General features: G+C 43.6%; 1 protein-coding gene and 1 long non-coding RNA gene across 3 annotated transcripts in view; one reads left to right on the top strand and one right to left on the bottom strand.

Annotated features, from left to right (window-relative positions):
* Window positions 1-14,761: 14,761 nt before the first annotated feature.
* LOC128898289 (uncharacterized) lies at window positions 14,762-16,207 on the bottom strand. Its single transcript, XR_008462795.1, has 3 exons — window positions 16,135-16,207; window positions 15,682-15,768; window positions 14,762-15,037 (listed from the first exon to the last, which is right to left on the bottom strand). It is a non-coding gene; the product is annotated as an uncharacterized LOC128898289 (long non-coding RNA).
* Window positions 15,815-20,227, top strand: part of ZEB1 (zinc finger E-box binding homeobox 1) — a 101,189-nt gene continuing 96,776 nt past the window's right edge. Inside the window, exon 1 of one of the 2 annotated variants that reach the window (XM_054171221.1) lies at window positions 15,815-15,959. In XM_054171221.1, coding sequence (XP_054027196.1) covers window positions 15,902-15,959 — 58 coding nt within the window. In that variant the 5' untranslated portion in view covers window positions 15,815-15,901. Of the gene's footprint in view, window positions 15,960-16,023; window positions 16,906-20,227 lie in introns of those variants that run through there. The other variant, XM_054171220.1, reaches the window with a different exon arrangement.

Here is a 20,227-nt window from a genome sequence, read left to right as displayed (position 1 = left end):
CATTTTTCATTTCAAAATAACCCAGTATCTGATGCAATTCACTTTAAAGAGTACATCCTCAAATAATTGTTTTAAGAGCTTCCTTAAAAATCATTAAGGGACTTTTCTGTTTCCCTACTGAAATTTGCAGTGATCTTTTCAGCAAGGAAGAGCCTAATGAGGGTCCTAAATCCAAAAAGTCTTTAGACAGACAGTTAACAAAAATAAAGTTAAATATACAGGTTAATTCTTTGCAGGAATCAAAACTCATCTAGCCAAAAAAGAGAAGTTATAAAATCTGACTATGCTCTCCAAAGCACAGAGCAAAATAGGAAAGTGAGCCCATTTAGGAACTTGTCTCAATTTAATCAAGTTGCAAGCACACGAAGTACTCATTTCTCAGCCAACACTGTGATTTTCAGGTGGGAGGCAAACCTTCAGGATAATTCCAAACAGGTCTCACAAGTTATTTAAAAGTGCCTAGCCATTATTTAGAGCTGCAGGATTTGTCTTGCTTCACTTTAAGTGAAGCTCACATTCTGGTTTTTGTAGGGGCTTTAAAAGCACCATTCAGGCTGGTTGAGCAGCTACTTCCATGGTGCGGAAGGAAAAACACCGCACACTCACGACACAGCAGTTCAAATATGAAGGACAAAGGCATACATGCTATGTATAAGGCAACAGATCTCACGTTGGGAAACGAGGGGGAACTGAAAGAGAAAAGACTGGGAAGTAGGCAGAAGAGGAAAGGAGACAAGAATAAGCACTAACAACCTGAGTCAACATTAACAAGAAAAGACTCCCTGAAGGGAAGAGGTCCCTTTCTCATGACTTGACTCATGACTCTGTTTATTGATTTAAATGAAAGAAGATAGATACCACATTGTAGACATGGTTTTTAATTAGCAAACAAACTAAATACTAGAATCAAAGTATCTGATTTAAAGAATGCTTGAAAAGCAGCCTTAATGTTTTGACTGTGACCTGTTTAGTCTGCTTTGAGCTTTCTGAAAGCTCAATATCAGAAGGTGTGGAACAGATGGAAAAAAAATGATGCCAGCCCAATTTATTCACCTGAAGCTAAATAATGGGACGTGAAGCAAGTAGATAACAAATAAGCAATAGACAAACCCTTGAGTTAGCTTCTGGAACTTGTAAGCACCATACACATTGCTGGTTTTAATTATGGAGAATCAGTATTACAGCTTTAGTCTGAAACAAACAAACAAACAAAACTTCTTAGAGGATTTTAGCAGGCAACAATGTCTTAAATGCCTTTAGGATGTAGCCAGGTGTTGAATTTGGACATCAAAAAAGTCCCAGTCCACATTGTTTGTTCTTCTGTACCTTCTATAGGAGGGATACTTTCAGCATGCTGTAGATCAGCTGCATATCCAATGTCATTAACGTTAACGTGGTCTTCAACAAGGTTTCGAAGCTCTGCGATGTCCTTGGTCATGCTCACAGCTTGCAGCAATCACGACTAAGTTGCCTACATACTCCCACTGAATTTTCTAGGTCCAAGGAAGCCACAAGAACATATGTGTTTGCACTGATCCCACGCTTAGCTCACCACAGGAAAAGCTGCTCAGGCTTGCTCTAAGCCTCCAGTTAAATGGAAGAACACAGATAACCTCTAGGGCCTGACCCAGTACCCACCAGTGCCTCAGGGTGTCTTGGCAATGCTGCCATTAGCCAGTCAGACCCTTTAGTGTTCAGTGTACAGCACAACCAGCTCCAGGAGCTGTTTCCAAACCAGCAGCACTCTCTCTCTCTCTGTTAAAACCTGTTGGTTTGTGAACTTATCTCTAAATACTCCCACGGGAAAGCAGTGAAGTGTCAAACCCCAATATCTTAATTTATTGGCATATTCAGTAACCTGCAAAGGAAAGCAAACACATTTGTTCTCTTATAATGAAAACAAAAGATTTGTACTGCTACTGTAAACAACCATATTTTTTTTTTAGCAGTAGTAGTGTAGGTTCTACATCTTTTTATTTCTTAGAAGATTTTATTGATAATTATTTCTTAGAAGATTTCATTGATGACAGAAAAAAACACAAAGGGGAGGATACGTGGACAATGAAGAGCAGAAAGGATTTTTACTGTTTTAGAACACAGAGAAAGCTTCAGAACCAGAGCCTCTGACTATGGCACATCAATATTACCTCTGTTTGGTAGCAATGGGATGGATATTAAAACCAGGCTTAATGGAGAATGGAGCTAAGACATAGTGCCATGTGCAGATAATCGCAATTGATCTCCACTGACCAAGATCCCCATGTTGTGTCATCTTTAAGTGTTGTTGATATTTTTATTGATATGGTTGAAAATGTCAGTACCCAAAGAGGATTTGGTAATACCTTCTAGAAAAACACCTAGCAAGAAATCAGTGAGTCAGAGGGGCCTGTTTTCAGTTTTACAGGGATGCTAAAGACAAAATTCATTTATAAGAGGGAGAATAAAGTGTGCACATCAAAGGGAATTTTACTGGCAAATCAGGGAAGAAAAATAACTTTATATGTTCCATCAGCTGAGCCCCACTAAAGTAACAGAATCACAGAATCACAGAATCACCAGGGTTGGAAAAGACCTCAAAGATCATCAAGTCCAACCTGTCACCACAGACGTCATGACTAAACCATGGCACCACGTGCCACATCCAATCCCCTCTTGAACACCTCCAGGGACGGTGACTCCACCACCTCCCTGGGCAGCACATTCCAACGGCTAACAACTCTCTCTGTGAAGAACTTTCTCCTCACCTCCAGCCTAAACTCCCCCTGGCACAGCTTGAGACTGTGTCCTCTTGTTCTGGGGCTGGTTGCCTGGGAGAAGAGACCAACCCCCGCCTGGCTACAACCACCCCTCAGGTAGTGGTAGAGAGCAATAAGGTCTCCCCTGAGCCTCCTCTTCTCCAGGCTAAACAACCCCAGCTCCCTCAGCCTCTCCTCATAGGGCTTGTGCTGGAGGCCTGTCCCCAGCCTCATTACCCTTCTCTGGAAGGGCAATTGCTAGGAGGTTATTTCTGCTGCCTTTCAGCATTTTCCAGGTGGATCAATCAAGTGCTCCTCAGTGAGTTCACTCTGTCCCTGCTTCGGAGCATGGTTGGCTTAGGTGGATTTTTACCTTTCTTTTATTTTTTTTTTTTCACATCCATGTGCTAAATTTGAACTAATTTCTTCTGCCTATGTATCAGCTGAAGTTTTCCACAGAAAGCACAGCAGATATTTCAACAAGAGGGTAACTGTGCCAAATTTTAAGCAAGGCATTTAGAGTTATGGTCAAAATAATGCATTTTGCTTTATTGCTGATGAATAATTTGCTGAACTCCTCACTCTTTCTCTGATGAATCCCTCTTTAAAAAGTCAAACCACAGAAGATACCCAGAAAAGAAAACCCCTGCCTAATCAGTTAAAACTTAAACTAACCAACAGCTGAAATTATAGCCAACTAAAACCTGTCTCTCATAATGGAAACGTCAGACATCCTTAATTATAGGTCGCCACCAGTTCTGTCTACAACAGCGTAATTTTACTTTCATCCATAGCAATGAATGGAGTTTAGGGGAGGAAAAAAAAAAGTAAAAATCCACCTATTAGATCCAAAATCCAGGCTGTTCCTTCACTACCACTCTGTTTTGGGCCAGCCAAACAGCTACAAAATTCCCACCCCACTTGTTTGCTGTGGTTACACAGTCCTGTGTTATTTCCACTATCTCACACACAGAGCCAGAAGAACTTGGAAGATGAAAAGATTTTTGCTTTCAAATATTTTCCTCTTAAAAGTAGAAAGCTGAGTGTAATTCTGTTAATGGATTATTATTTTGGAGGGACTGCTGAAGTCAGGAAATTCCAAGCCAATGCTATGCTATATTCATTGTGCAGATGTACCACTTTCTGTTCCTCTTTTTCCTTGTTAAATATAAACCTGTTGCAGGGTCTTTTTCCTTACAGAATGTGCAGTGGGACAGTTGCTGCAGCAGCGCTGGAGTCACCACCCACGGGAAGTTTGTTATGTCTGAAAGTGGAGGGACAAAACCAAAGTGTAAAAACTGGATGCAAGCAAGGCAGAGTGTGCCACACTCCACCGGACATTCACTTTGATGCACTCAAGAGGCTGCTCATTTTCAGAGAATTTTAAGGGAGGTTGATGTTGCACTGCAGGTAGCTTTGGTTTTGTTTTGGGTTTGTTTTTTTGTTACACCACATTTCAAACATTCGTGCTTAAAATTCTGGGGATGATTACTAGTTGAAATGTTTGAAAATTCTCCTGGATTTTAGCTGTTCTTCACTATTTTGGAGCATTTGGTTCTAAACCACTTAGGAATGTAAAGTCAAGGTGTTTCAAATGAGAGAGAAAACCAACCACACAGACAAACCAACCAACAGACAAAACCAAACAAATCCGCCTACAAACAAACAAACAAACTCACCAAACACCAACTAAATCCAAACCAATCCAGCTACTGACACTGACTTACAGCCCAACTTTTCCTTCCCAGACTCAGGTCATCTTCCTGCCTCAGGGCCCTTCCTAATGGAGGATCCTTAATTACCGGATGATGCTTTAGGTCCAATCTGATCTTGCCTCTTTGTTGTGCTGAACAAGGAGCTAATGGGCACTTTCCTCGGGCTGCAGGAGGGGTGACGAGAGGTATTCCTGGGAGCGCTGGAACAGAGCGGACAGGGGCTGACCTAAGCCCTTTCCTGCCCTGGTCCGATCTTGAAGCTGTTGGCTGCCAGATGCAAATCAGAAGAGTTTTCAGAACGCTCTGGTTGATGGCTCCTCTAACCAAGCAGGTTTTAAACACAAGAAGGCAGCTTCTTTTGCCATTTCAAACCTATTGTCAGCCACCACTTTGTCAGAAAAATCTGTCTTGTTGGACTTTCTCCCCAAAGCACATTTTTACTTCTCTCCTTGTTGCTCCTCTCTGCCTTCTCATGAGCAGTTTTGCAGACTGTATGCCAGTGACACCCACTCCACCCATCCCTCCTTCCGTCTGCACAGGCAAGTGCAGGCAATATTACCTACTCTTAGGTCCAAAGACAACTGTAACTGCTTTTTACTGCCCTTGGATGAATGAAGGGGCTGATTACTCCCAATGGGTTGAAGCACTCTCATAATAACATGAATCACTACAAAATACTAAATACACATGACAAAAAAAAAAATCAGATGCCATACAAATCAATTTAAGAAAGGAGAAATGGACACTATGCACCAGCACCTTTGTGTACAACAGATCATAGAATCATAGCATGCCAGGTTGGAAGGGCTCCCAAGGCTCATCTGGTCCAATGTTTCTAGGTGATGTTGTAGCTGAAATGAAATGGCCCAGCACGTTGTCAAGCTGTGTCTTGAAACTGTCCAGTGTAGGACAATCCACTACTTCCCTTGGGAGAAGATTTCAAAGTCTAACTGTTCTCGTTGTGAAAATTCTTATTCTAGATTCCAATTGGAATCTCTCCAGGAGTAAGTTGTACCCATAAGGTACAGCACTGATGCAGGCAGATCATACAGTGATGCCCACTATAGACAGCTCTGTAGGGTCTTGCCAAAAATCCTCCAATAGAAGACCCATGGATGAAATCATGAGAGGATGAAGCTGGGTATAACCTGCAACTGTAGTTCTTGGGTGCTGTGTGTCATGGGTCTCTCCTTGTATTTTTCCCGGATATTCAAATGAAGGGGTTATGAAAGCACTTCAGCTCTCCTGTTTCCTTCCATAACTTCCTCAGATCCTCAGCTGTAATTAGGACTCCCAAGGGAGAATTTGTAATCACTTAATGCTGACTTGACTCAGCAAAATGCGATGAGGCACCAGCCAAAAACCTCCTTGTGTTCATTTCAAAGAGTGCTGCTTTCCGGAGAACAGCCTCCTCTGTCTCTTCCCTAAGTGCCTTCTGTAGATTCCCACTCTGGGAGCAGTTGGCTAAGCAGTGCTGTATGGTGAGGAGGGAGCATGCTCCAAGTGATGGATGTGCCACCAGCAAGAACAGAAGCAGACAACTGGTCAGATGAGCTCTGTTTGGCTTAGAACTTCATGTGTGGAGCAGCATCAGCAGTTCCATAATGGAAATGGTAACAAGGGGATTCCCTTTACCCTTGTGGAACATGACTTAATCCCTAGTGGGAAAGGCATGGAGACAAACCTGACACTCTCTTCCACATACATCTTTACCTCTGTGATGTCTTAACATATATAATAACCAACATATCTTAATATTTCAGTGCTTTATTGTAATTATATTTAACTGTGTAACTACTATTACTATTACATGACTGCTCATTATTATTTTCTGTGTTAAAACTAAGCCAGTAATTTCTTTAACTCTCTCTCTTTAGACAGGAAGGTTGTACTCAACCAGCATCTAACAGAGGAGTTTAGCTTTCATCTGATACTGCTTTGCATCTTGCTTCAATATGTTCTGATTAAATGTGGCAAGAAGAAATATTCTAATATTGGAATGATGCTTTCCTTATGAAAGGATCCCAGATGGTCAGATAACAGAAGAGAGGTCTCTTATACTGAAATGAAGAGTAACTTAAAAAGTGAAGATTACTAGGCCCTACAATCATATGGCATCTTCTAACAGGAAAGACATAAAAATGACTGCTGCATCATCATCCTGAAACGTGTGTTCTCAGGCTCGAGATCAATGTCTTGATGCCTGCATTTTCTTTTTGAGATCATACCTGCAATGAGGCTGTAGGAAGGGTTCTGCATAGTCTGCTGATGGATTGTGGTCCAGTGAGCACTGGAACCTTTTGAGAAAGCATGAGCTTCCCCACGACTTCAGGAAGCGATGGATCTTCATAAGCACACTTACCTTTCATAAATTGTCTAGGAAAATACAGGGAAAGCCATATGGCAGCTGCTAAAATTAGATATCACTTAACATAGTACCTAATTGCAAGGCCACAGAGCCTACATCTGTTGGAACTGAGTGTAGCATGAAATGTCAAATGCAGATTTAGACCCAAGTAGAACTGCAAAAGGGAAATTAAGTGTTTTTGAGATTCTTTTAATTGACAAAGAGCTTCCTAATGAGTTTGTTGAGATTCTAATGGGGAAGAGCAAAAGATGGGGAGAAATTTCAATGTTTTCCCAGCAGGAAAGTGCAATAAAAAATATTTGGAGTTTTTCTGTTACATGTTACTCAATGCCACTGCACTGTAGAGATACAGAGATGTATACCCCTAGATGGTATTTATAATTATGGTAGGTGTTGCTGGAACAAGGAAATCCAAAGGAATCCTCAAACACTCTTCTTGGTTAAGGAATTTCCCATGCTGTGATTTTGACTATTTTTTTTAAAGCATTTGGGAAGCCAACTCTGATTAATGGAACACCACTGACATCACGTATGGCCTTTTGTATATTATATGGCATACAAGTCAAAATCAAACACAAGCATCTGCCTACAGCTGTCTTCCATGGATATTCCAAGATTGTCTTCAGAGTGGGGTTTGCATAACCTGCAGGATTAGGATTTGGGAACTGTCTTGAAGGAGGAGGAAAGATACATTAATGCATTGCTGAGTGACACATCTTTGCAAGGTGGAGGAAGAAATGGATTAATGTAGCTCACATAACAGGGGACAAAAATGAAAACTCTGTAACTTGAAAAGGGAAGCATTAATATCTCCAACTCTGTAATGTTGCCATCCACACTTGGATATAGTTGGAGCAGCTGAGAAGAAAAACATTGATTATACAACTAGAAATGGTAACCTCTTCAGATAAATGGGAGAAAGACTGAGTCTGCAGCTGCTGCTCCAGCGTGGTACTTTTAATTTGAACTGCTGCTGTTTCCAGTTTGCTAATACATGGGGATTTGAACAGCAGCCGGGGCTGTGGTGGTGGTAATCTCCTGGGGAGGGATGGGGCAGGCAGATGCAGCTGTAACCACGGGATCACAAATCTAGGCCAGGCCCATGACTTTGTGACCCTCCTAATCTTTAAAAATAGCTTTATGCATGTGTTTGTGTATACAAACAGCTGCAGCGCAGTAACAGATATACACCATCATTTTAGGAAATTTGGTTTGTATATTTTTTAGCATTCTGAAAGAAAAGTTACTGAAGAAAGGCACCCTGAGCTCTTGGGCAGTAGGACATGAGAGACAGCATCCAGTAGCAAGCAAGAAAAAGAGCATACAGATGAATCCACACCAAATATTTCAGTGTTATTTTAGCCATGGGTTTTGCTCTGGTACATTTGGTGATCCCTGGCTGGCTGGACAGTCTGTCTAGTATTTTTTTTCTACACATGAAAGATGTCCTGTTTGCTGAATTTGGCATTTCAGACAGGTCACAGCAGTGGGCACATCTCTCCCCATTTGGATTTTTTTTCCCCAGCCTTGCCCAAGTCAACAGAAAAGGTTATCCATCAGTATTTCACAGGAAAAGAAACAGGCTGTGAGGAACAGTACCAAGCCCATTTGCTTAGGATTTGTATCAATATGCATCAGTTGTGTATGTCCTTAAAATACAGTTTCAGAGGCTATAAAACTAATGTAGTGCATTACTACTCAAGAGAAAATGTGACTGATTTAGTCTGACTCAGATTAAGACCAGACTGTAGTTAAACTGTCTTGAAACAGACTCTAAAAAATAGTTGTGCATAAGCTACCTTTCACAAGGGAAATTAACAGTGGTTGCAAACATAATTTTTCTGCCTTTGTGGAATAAACATTTAAGCAAGCAACAATGTTAAGATAAAAGCATCACACAACCTATAACCGTTATTTAGGAACAGGGCAATCTTTATGAAGCAATCACCAACTAAAGATAAAGCAGCCCAAGGTGAGGCATGCAGGTAAGCATAGTCCTGGATTCAGAGTGAAGAATGCTATTGTAGTGAGGAGCTTTTCCATTTGGCAAATTGAGCGGCCCATGAAGTTCTGGATGTCATTTAGAATAAATGGCATGGCACCAAGGACTATTATTAATAAAACAATTAGGCAAATTCCTTCTGTCCTTTTTTTCAGGATGATGCAACAATGAATCCAAACTCAAGCACACCTGTGTGCAGGGATGTACTGACCTTTTGGATGGTATCTTCGCAGGATAAGGTTTTCATAGTTATCCTCTCTACCCTGAGCCTGCCCAAATGTTTTAATTATTTATTTATTTTTCAAGGCCTTTTTCTTCCCCTCCCCCCCCCCCCCCCCAATGCCTTAACAAATGTTTTTGTTGCCTTTGAGGTTGTGTGGTACATAGTGCATTACGCAAACATGCACAGAGCTGGCATGGCCTTGTCAGGGAACAGCGTCTAAAGATACTTGGCAAAAAGAGACACCAGCTGCAGGTGAGGTAACAAATTCTAGGACTTCACCCTGCAAAATTGGAAGCAAAAATTAGAGTGGAGAGATGAAGTCATCTCCATAAAATCCAACAATTATATGACAGGAAAACATATCTCACTGACTGGAGCGATGTCAAGAGATGGGGTGGAATCCATCTCACTTGACTTCAGATCCCTCTAAAGTATACCAGGCTCTACTGACTAGATCTCCACTAACTACAGAGGCAGCCTGGAGGGACTAGCCCAGGAATCTAATAAAGGGAATTCTCAAATCATTTGGTTCCTGGAAATCTCTGGACCACCTGCCCTGCTTGAAACAATTGCTCTAATCCAAGCTTAGAAAACCGGGGTAAAAAGGACATTTTCTATTTGATCTCACATAAAATCTTTTCAGGCTTTTATTTCCACAAGGGAAAAAAGGTTTTGGGTTGGATGGATCCAAAACTTTCCTTTTTTTGATCTTGCAATCAAGAATTCCTGATATGCATAGCCTTACAGAATTAGAACTCATTTCCAGTTCTTTATCAACTTATGGCCATTCTTGCACTGAACTGCTGTTCCCTGTTCCAGTAAACTGGACTCAGATAGAATTACACTAGATTTTACACGGCTCTGTAGTGCCAACAAACTTGGTGTGTGCATTTGAGTTTCAAACATGCTGTTGTCCACTTTCACACCACTTCTTTGTACCTACCAGACAGACCCTTACCTTGCCAAACAGGACAATCAGATCAACTATGATGAGTACATCAAATCTTCAGCAAATCTTCCCATCTCAGAAAATTACCATTTCAGTATCTATGCTTCTACTCATGGCCTTGATGGATGATTTGTTGAGGTCTCTTAAGCAAAATTGTATTTATTTCTTTGTTTTGGTAGACTCTTACAGTCTTTTTTTCCTCTGGTTTTCTTTATATTAATTCTGTGTATTCAGAATACATACTGCAAGCTCCAAAGCTACAGCAGCTCCAAAACAATAGCTTTCCCTTTATGTGTTATCAAACACAGCCTGCAAAAGTATTATGCACTTTGCAGTGAGGAGAAGAAAAAAAAAAGGCAAATAAAGAATAACAAATGAATAACATCTAACATTAGAATGTGTTCCAGCAATTAAAATCCCCAAATATAATTAAGAAATCAGTTTTACATTGGGATTTTAAAGAGCTGGGTGAGCCAGCTGTACAGATAACATAACAAAGAGAATGACTCCAAATGAGAGCCAAATGAGCAATCACACAAAACTGTGAGACAGCAAACAGCAAGAGGGCTGGAGAGCAGAACTAAATCAGAAACAGAGTGTAAGTTACAGAAGGAGACAAACAAGAACCATATGGGGAAATCTTCACAATACGTTAGTGTTTAATTAGATAATGTAATGGCTAAGGACACTCATGCAGAATCATCATAAGCAAAGATGAATGGAGAATGTGCTACTAATAAAACCAGGTAATCTAAGTGCACCACAACTGTAATCTGATCAGTCACAAGCTCAGATGTAATTTAAAACAAGAAATAATATTTTGATGCAGTGTGTTGCTACTGCATCTAGTAGTAGGAAATAAAGTATTGAAGCAGGTATTCTCAACTGGAGTTCAGGTACTCTGAAACCAAACCAAACCAAACCAAACCCCCCAAACCCAAGCAAACAAACAAACAAACAAATCACAGCTGTTCAGAACCCAATGCTTGTACCCAAATTTGCATCCCAGTTCTACTTTGAGCAGGCAAAATTTGCCTTTTGGGGGAACCCTGTGGAGAATCTTTTTTGATGTCTTTCCTTTTCTATACCTGCTTTCTACGTGTGTGAAGGCTCTGAAACAGAGATCACATCTAAAGTTGAAATTAGCGTAAGAATGGAAATTGTAGGACCTGGTTTTCATACTTTTATTTTGTGCCCCATATCAACCTGACATAGGCATCAGCACAGGTTAACTGCTATCAAGAGGATAACAGCATGAAAGCAGCAGGGCAAAATGACAGCAAGGGAAACAGGATGGGTTTGAAGGCCTTTGTGACATTCACAGACACTTTCTCTTAACAAGGAAGATTTGTGGAAAAGTCAATCACATATGTGCAAGTCATGACAACTGTAACTAGCCATGTACTACCCATGCTTCCTGGCAGCTTACATCCTTGTGTGCAAATCTTTCAAGGGGGTACAGCCTTCTCAAGTCATGACAATTTACTAGGAATCATAGCTTCAAGCTTTAAATGAACAGATATATTCATGGTAAAGTACTGAAAGAGGAAAAAGAATAAGCTGATAAATATTTACAAACTTTAAGTGAATGTGGAGATTTCAAGTGGCTTTACCATTTTTCCAGACTGGAAAACATCCCAGGGTACATCTTCAAAACTTATTAGATTCACTTGGAAGCAAAAATAGAAACTGCAAGACCATCTGGAAGGGCACCAAGACTGTATGTTGATATCTCTAAACCCCACATTTTATTCAAGATTAGTTTCTCAACTTGCTGCCGTCAAGCTGTGTATTTCTGGGTCAGTTTCTATAGAGGACAAAAAGCATATTTCCAAAACAGAAAAAAACCATCAACCCAAACAATTCTAAGAACTGGCATTGCAAGACAATGCAGGGAAGTGAAAATGGAGTTTCACCAATGGAAATCAGAAAAGAAAAAAAAAAAAAAAAAAGAATCTCCACAAACCAGAAACGAAACAAGAAAATAGAAAATATTCACTGAGTCATTTTTCCACTATAATTCTGAATTCATTCAACTAAATGAAAACCATTAAATCTAGAACACTTCAGATAGGATGTGAAGCTTCCTTTCATGAACATGAGTAAGGAGTGGGCACACAGAGGACTGGTTGCTTTTATTTAATAATACAAATTTAAGAGACCATAAATCACAACACAGCACAGGTGACTGTTTTTAAAATGGCAAATACTGCCTGCAAGAATCAGGTGGGGTTTGAGCATCCATACTCCAGTGTGACTACTGGAGTGGGTTTAATTCCTGCTTTTAGACAATGGAATCTCAAAATAGGTGAAGTACAGCTGCTATGCAATCTGACATTTTGTCCCAATATGCCTATTTTGGTTGTCTAAATTCCCACCCCCCCGCCAATTATGTCACCAGAGACAAAAATTATTTGTTATCACTCACCACTTTCTTTGAATTCCTCCTCTGAAGAACCATATTCTCAAGGCAGCCCCATTTAGGAGGATGTAGGAAATACCTTATTGCTGTCTCCAACTACCTGAAGGGAGCTTGTAGCCAGGTGGGGGTTGGTCTCTTCTCCCAGGCAACCAGCACCAGAACAAGAGGACACAGTCTCAAGCTGCACCAGGGGAAGTTCAGGCTGGATGTTAGGAAGAAGGTCTTCATAGAAAGTTACTGGCCATTGGAATGGGATGCCCAGGGAAGTGGTGGAGTCACCATCACTGGAAGCGTTTAGGAAGAGACTTGATGGGGTGCTTGGTGGCATGGTTTAGTTGATTAGATAGTGTTGGATGATAGGTTTGACTCGATGATCTCAATAGGTCTCTTCCAACCTGGTTAATTCTGTTCTGTTCTATTCCATTCCATTCCATTCCAGGCTTTGCTAAGATTTTGCAGATTTGGACATTAATTTAAATTCCTGCATCTCTGACTGAGAAGTCAGATTGAAAGCTGTGCACCATAAAGGAACTTTTCACTCTTGCATCACAAACCAGTTTAAACTACATATACAATGTACAGAACACTAGAGAGCAAGAATTTTAACTAGTGGGTTTTCATCCAGCATTAGAATTTATTAGGTCAAAATGCTTTGACAGCGGCTGCATCCTTAATTGAGATGCTTTTTAGGACAGTCAATAATGGGAACTTTGTATACAAGGATGTGAAGTGCCCAGTTGCATGGATCAAATACATCAAAAGTTTAAAAACCAACCCAAATCACTGACGTACCTATTTAAAAGCTGTGAATACAACACTTCCACAATGAATAGTGATTGAGGTAATCAATAACTTGATGCAAAACAGTCTCCTCTGCTTTTTTAGTTTCTAGACCCCCTTAGGTATCTAACATAACATACACAAAGCATGCTTTGGTTTTCTCATTTATCAAAACAATAGCAGTGGAGAGCTAGCAATGCTTCTGCCAGTTTCAGTTCTGCTCTTCAGAAACTAATGGGCAGCAAAAGTTGTCACCAGCTACCCCTAGCTGGTTGGAGATCTCCATAAACTAATGCTCAAATAGACACTATGCCTACTTGGAAAAGAGCAATAACAAACAGCAGGAGAGTGTTTCTCTTCTTGTTCTGCTAGGAAGCATATATTGCTCAAAATGAAGAGGAGAATTCTTATCCAGAGGTGAAAAGTGACACAACCCGATGAAAACAAGCTGCTTAAAGGAGGGCCTGGAATTCTGTGTGGACACTGCCAGGGAATATTGTTACAAATGCCTCTACAGCTACATTATTGTTATTCTGATTATTGCAAGTACCTCCTAAGACATGACACATTTTAAGGAACAAAAACCTGTACATGATAATTTGGTTAAATTCACCCATGGAATGATAAAACCAATCAAGAATCCTGGAGCACCTTATGCCCTCATTTGCAAACAGTCTCACAACTACAGGCATCTCCTGTAGAAAGACTCGACAAGCAAAGACATTGAAATATTACAGCTGCACAAAAATGAGATTTCCCCCTTTGACTTTGCAGTTCACTTAAAATTTTGCTGAAAAGTTTCATCTTGCTCTTGGTTTGATGTTGCAGTTCCTGGCTACCCTTCTGTTTGTGCAGTGCTTCCAGCTAACACCCTATCTAAGACTTTTTAAATGACTTCCAGTAGTCCTTCAAACACTTCGTACTGTTTGATTTGTTACCTCTCTAACCGCTCTCAGGTAGATCAGCATTAAATGGTTGAGGTCAGCAACCAATTCACATTGGGTAAAGATAAGTATGTAAAAACACTACACACAGATGGACCAACTTTTAAGAGAGGTTATTAGACAAATTATTTGTACCTGTCACAGCTATTTTCATGCAAGTACCCAAATGCATGTACATTTCTGAGGCCACAGTTCTGGAAAAAAAAGTATCTCTAGATCTTTGAATAACTGCCTCCATTTCAGGCCCTTACCTCTTTTCTAAGCATTTGATTGTTTTGACTTCTGGGGAAGCTTCAGATGCAAGGTACTTCCACAAACTTCCAGTGTTCAATAGGTACTTTTCTAGAGACATCTTATGCTGCTTCCATCAGATGAGGTGGCGTGTCAGAGTGTGTGAACAAAGCGCATGGGGACAAGGTAGAGTAGCTAAAGGCCTCAAATTCACTAGTGGGTCAACTACTTATTGTAAGTATTCCACTAACAGAAATGTTTTCATTGAAAGTTAATTTGTTTGGATAAAAGAATTCCCCACAAGCAGTTATTCTAGGATAAGAGGGAAAAAAAAGGAAATAAGAAAGCCTAGAAAGAAATGGAAATTTACTAAATTATTTTATTGCCTGAAGTGAAAAGTGAGAGTAAATAAATAGTACAAGTGTTTGATGGTAATGCTTTAGCATTCAATACATTAAACATGTTTATTAAGCCCAAACGAGGTTGTTTATGAATTATCTGTGAAAAAGGGATCTCTTCCCTTTTTATTTTTTAGGGCATAAAATTTTATACCTCTTCTCCTCTTCGTGAAAGCAGGAAGTATGACTAAGGAAACCCCAAGAGTGACAGATTTCCCATACTGTGGGAACGGCATCACTCTCAATCAGCTGTTTGTTTCTTGATTAGACCTGTAACGCAAAGATTACCGTCACGATGTGAACCAGCCCGTTCCAGCTCCGCTGCGCTGCCCTCCCCGATCGACTCCTTCCCGGCCGGGTCACGCTGAGGGAGCCCGCAGGGGACACGGGCTGCAGAGGCGGGGAAGAGCGGACCCGGCGACGGCCGCATCACCGCTCCAACGGCAAAGGCAGGTGCCCGGCGCAGGAGCGAGAAGCTGGGTGGGCACAGGCTCAGCCTCACCGGGCCCGGTTGCTCCCGCTGTACCGGGAGACGGCTGCCGGCGGGCTTGCACAGAGCAGGCCGCAGGCCAGCGGGGCAGGAGGTACCTGGAAGCGGGGCGGCCCGCCCGGGCCGGGAGGCAGGATACGTGCCGGTCCCTCAACACGGCGATACGGGACGAGCGGAACTCCACCGCAGGACACGCCAACAGCGAGGATTCCCCTTCACAGCCCCGGGGACCGGCGCCCACTGACACACCCCCCGACCCCCAAGACTCCAGCCCCCTCGTCCCGCCCCGCCCGGCGGCGATCGCCCCCGTTCCCCGTCAGCGAAAAGCTGGGGGGACGCAGCCCGCGGCGGGTCGGGGGATGTCCGGGCGGCGCCGTAGCCACCTCGCGGAGCCTCCGCCGGCCGCGGCCGCCGCTCCCGGTACCTGCGGCCGCAACTTTTCCCCCGCCGCCGTTCAAACGTCCTGCCGTAAAGCGCCCGTCTCCCCTGGCAACAAGGTTCCGGCCGAGCACTAGGTGTAGGAAGGTGATGTAAAAGTAAAACCACCCAGTGTCGTAAACCAGGTCCGGGGGGGAGGGGAGGGGAGGGAGGGGGGAGGGCGGGGGAGGAGGTGACTGGAGCATTTAGACACAAGCGAGAGGATCATGGCGGATGGCCCCAGGTGTAAGCGCAGGAAGCAGGCGAACCCGAGGCGCAATAACGGTCAGTCAGCCCGCGGGGCAGCAGCCCGGCCGCGCTGGGGCGGCGGCGGGGCCGGGGCGGGGGCCGGGCAAAACCGTCCCGAGCGCGGAGGGGGGAGGTTGGGCGGGCGCGAAAGTAATTCCCCCGCCGCTCCTCGCCGGGAGCCGGGCTCCCTCCGCACCGTTATATCCGCTACCTGGTGCCTCCCTCGCCTCGCCGCTTGCCTCCCTCCTCCGCCTAGCGGTGCCTCCGCACTCCGCCGCCTGTCCGGGACCGTTACACGCTGCCTTCCCCCACACGCCCCGCGACCGCCCCGCCACCGCTGCGGGGAGCGGGCTCGGGGGGCCCCCCCCGACCGCGCCGCCGCCCTCCTGCCCGGGCAGGGACGCCGAGCCCCGCGGGGAGCGGTGGGGTAGCCTCCGCCGCCCGGCCGGCCTCGGCAGCCCTAACTCCGAAACTTGTTACCTGCGCGCCCCGGCGGAGCGGGGCCTCCCCGCCCGCCTCCCCCCCGCCCCGGCCCCGCCGGCGGGATTGCCTCGCCGCCCGCCCGGGAGTGCCTCTCTGCCGCTCGCCGGAGTTCCCCTCGCTCCCGGCCGGCGCCGCGGGGAGGGCTGGCGCTCGCTTTTCGGGGGGCGGCGGTGGGGGACTCCGACCGCCACCCGGAGAAGGGGAGGGGGCACACCCGGGGAGAGCTGCTGCGGGCGGTGGGGGTGGCACCGTGGCCGCAGCGGGCAGCGATTCGTGCGGGGGCAGCGCGGCGCGGCCGCCCCGGGCCGGCGGGAGGGGGCCGGCGCCCCCGCCGTCCGCTCGCCGCCTTCGCCGCCTCCTCCCCACCGAGAGTTGGTCCTCGGCGGCGGCCGCGCTGCTTCCCCGCCCTGGGTCCCACCGGGGCGGTGGGGAAGGGAGGGCTGCTCCCGGGCGGCGGGGGCGGGCGGTGAAGTTTCTTCCCTTCCCTCTGGCTTCGGAGGTACCTGTTTGTATAATGATGGGTGGTAACGGTTTGGCCAGGGGCCCCCGCTCCGCTCTCCGTGCGTGTGTGACCGACTGCTGCAGTCTATATAAGGAATTACATTTACATTTCAGACTTCAGGGCTGCCGTGGGGCTGGTGGTGTGCTTTTTTCCTCTTTGGTACGTGTGTTACTTTAAGATGCGTTTGGAAGGTACACGGCAGGGGGAATAAAACGCTCGTAACACCCACTCTCTACTTATTTTCTGGAAAATGGAGAAGTAGTTCTCGCAGCGACTCCTCGCAATAGGGTGCAGAGCAGGAGATTTTGTAACCTTCCTTGGCAATTTTAGGTTGTATGTGGCATTTCCTGTGCAGGGTCACGGATAGGAAGGCTTTCGCTTGCGATCCGAGATGTTTTCATACGCAGTGAGCGGTCTCCGAAATAGATCAGAGTCACGATCGGTGCCTGTCCTCTCTAATCCTGACTGTTTCGGGCATAACGTGGTGACAAACAGCGGCCTTTCCAGGGGCTAACGAGTTGGTTTGATTGCCCTGAACTTAGGAGGGCTTTCTTATTATTGCCGTGTGCGTTTGCTAGCAAGTATTTTCGTTTGCACGCTCGTGTTCTTAATTCCTTGTCCTAGTGTAAATATTTATGTTTAGCTCATGATTGGGCTGTGCTAAAGGTAAGTTTGGAAAGTGCTGTTCTCTTTACCTTATTAAAAATGTTGATGATCAGAGAAAGGGGCTTTTCTTGTTGCTGACGACATGTGTGTGACATGTGAGTCTGAACCACCCAGCGTCTGTGCAGGAGCTGTAAACATGTTTACCTGAACAGGAAAGAAAATGGATTTTTCTCTTAAAGATCCGGCGATATGACTGTCATACTCTTTGAGCATATCAACAGATGACTCGAGAGAGAGATTTAGTGAAAACCTAGCTGTTGAAATCAACAGGGAAAAGAGATTTTTAATCGCTGCAGCAAATGGCAACTTGTGCAGGTAGAAAAAAAAAAAAAAAAGATGGTGTTTAGTTTTCTCCTGCATGCATGTCAGCCCCCTCCTGTCTGCTGGTTTCGCTCTCAAGGGAGGGATTTATTTACCATGCTTGCTGTCAGTGTTTTTCCTTTGTGCTTAATATTAGAAAACCAGATTTGAGGCTGTTTAGCATGAAACATTTTGTCTGCAGCATGTCTCACTTGCAGAAAACAAAAGGTGTATAGGACGTGGTATCGTGCCAGGTATTTTTAATCTTCATCACTTTTAGACCTTGTCGCTGCACCCATTTTATTATTAAAAAAAAGCCTCCGAGTCAACTATTTCTGCTGTGTAGCAAGAAGTATGTCTTGGTTTAGGCAGGTTTTGGTTCCTATTTCTGAGGAATTAAAAGCTGTTTAAGCCATGGTGCATCGAAGCATCAGGATCAGTTAGGTAATAGCTTCTGGATAATAAAGATTTCTCGGCAGTGGGGTTATGTTTGACTTGCAAATGTTTACTAAAGAAAATGATTAGAACAAAGTTAACCCCTTAATATTTAAAATAAGTATGAGACTTCCCCCCAGAAGATCTCTAAATGCACTTTGCTCTTCCAGGTGAGTTATCTTCTGTCAAAGAGAGATCCCTGTACAGGAGATGCTTCAGCAACCGCGTTGTTTGTAGTACACACTAAATCAATTTATGCTGGTCCAGTTGCCTTGTTCCCCACTTTCCCACAGAATGTGAGATTATTAGACAGAGATTGCACTTGACATCCAGTATACCAGCTAATAATACTGGGTTATGACATGGAGTTACTGTACTGTAAACTACTCCTGTTTATCTGTTGGTAAATTTAACACAGCTATTCCTGTAAACTTTTGGGTTGGGTTGGGTTTGGTTTGGCTTTCTCTCCCTGTGTTTGTGGGCCAGAACTTATGGCTGCCATCCTGCTGCATTAACTGTTGCTGGAAATGTCTGAACTCTGGAGCTGGTTCCTTTTCTGCCTTGTTTATTGGCCCCTACAGAAACGATTGGCACTGTCATTGAAACCTCCACTTGAAAGAAAATCTGGCACTTCCTACCTGAAGAAAACTGTCCTGTGTCATTGTCCTTACTTCGGGCTAGTACATGAAAGCATCTGCTGCAGCAAAGGAGTTAGCAAAGTGTTGGGACGATAGCACCATACTGATAAAGCAGAAACATAGCACTGGTTGAGAGTCTGTTTCTTTCTACCTTTCCCCCTTCTCTTTTGATAGGGCAATGAGGAGCAGAAAAGAGGGATGTGATTTTAGCCAGTCACCTGAATTGCCACACTATGCAAATCCTGTGTGGTCTTTTAAATAGATTCAGTACCAGCAAAAGTTGGTTTGTTGTTGTTTTGTTTGTTTGCTTACCCTGTAAGACAACACAGGGTGGGAAAAAACATTAGCTGCTTTCTTAGATTCTGTCATATGTGTATATATATATATATATAATAGCATTCTCTTAATTCTTATTAAACAGCAAAAGTAGAAGTAACGTTCTTCAGCAGTGCTGTAGGACAAGTAAAACAAGCAAAATATTTAAAACTTCCCTTACTGAAGGGGGAAAAAAGATACTAACTTTTTATAGTGATATTCTGAAAATAATCTAAGTGTGCCTTCTGTTCTTCAGATGTGTATTTACTAGAGAAAAAGAAGAATGCATGAAACTGGGTAAATTCTGCATGCTGTCAGGTCTGTGTGAGGAGGGAGTATGAGGCAGGCTTTTTTTACTACCCCTTGGTAACTGAGTTCATTCCCAAAAGGTTACATGGATTGACTTGTGCCATTTCAGTTGCTTTGCAGTTGGATTTCCTTTCTTTTTATGCTTATTACATAATTTCATATAAAGTTCTGCCTCAAAGCAAAAGACTGCAAGAAGATCGTTAAGTGCCTTTGAATAAGGCAAGAGCATGGCGTATTTCTGTTAGCTCCAAGGTGTTAACTCCTGGCAGTATGTCAGGTGTTAGCGATGCCTGGGATATAGCATTCCTTGCTGTGTCTGCCTTCTCTTGCACACCCTCCTTTTCTTTTTCACTAAGTATTGTGTTTTCACTCCAGCATTAATTTAAACTTGCAATTTGGGAGTTGAGGAATGTAGCCCGAGTTAAAATTCCAGGCACAGTGAGAAGGTCTACATGGACAACTGCATTAACTGTTTGAGTCCAAGGAAATCTTCTGTCATATAAACCAATTATACTACTGTTTTAATGTTAACTACTGAAATATAATAGGAATGCACTTAGAAATGTCATTCTCTCTCCATTTTTTTTTTCTCTGGGTAATCTGTGTTTGTTATTTTAACAGTTGTAAAGTGTTTTAAAGTAATTAGCTACCTGAGG

The sequence above is a fragment of the Dryobates pubescens genome, chromosome 21, assembly GCF_014839835.1.
Source record: "Dryobates pubescens isolate bDryPub1 chromosome 21, bDryPub1.pri, whole genome shotgun sequence".
NCBI lineage: Eukaryota > Metazoa > Chordata > Aves > Piciformes > Picidae > Dryobates > Dryobates pubescens.
Note: the sequence above shows the minus strand (reverse complement) of the source record. Positions and strands in the feature narration are given on the sequence as shown.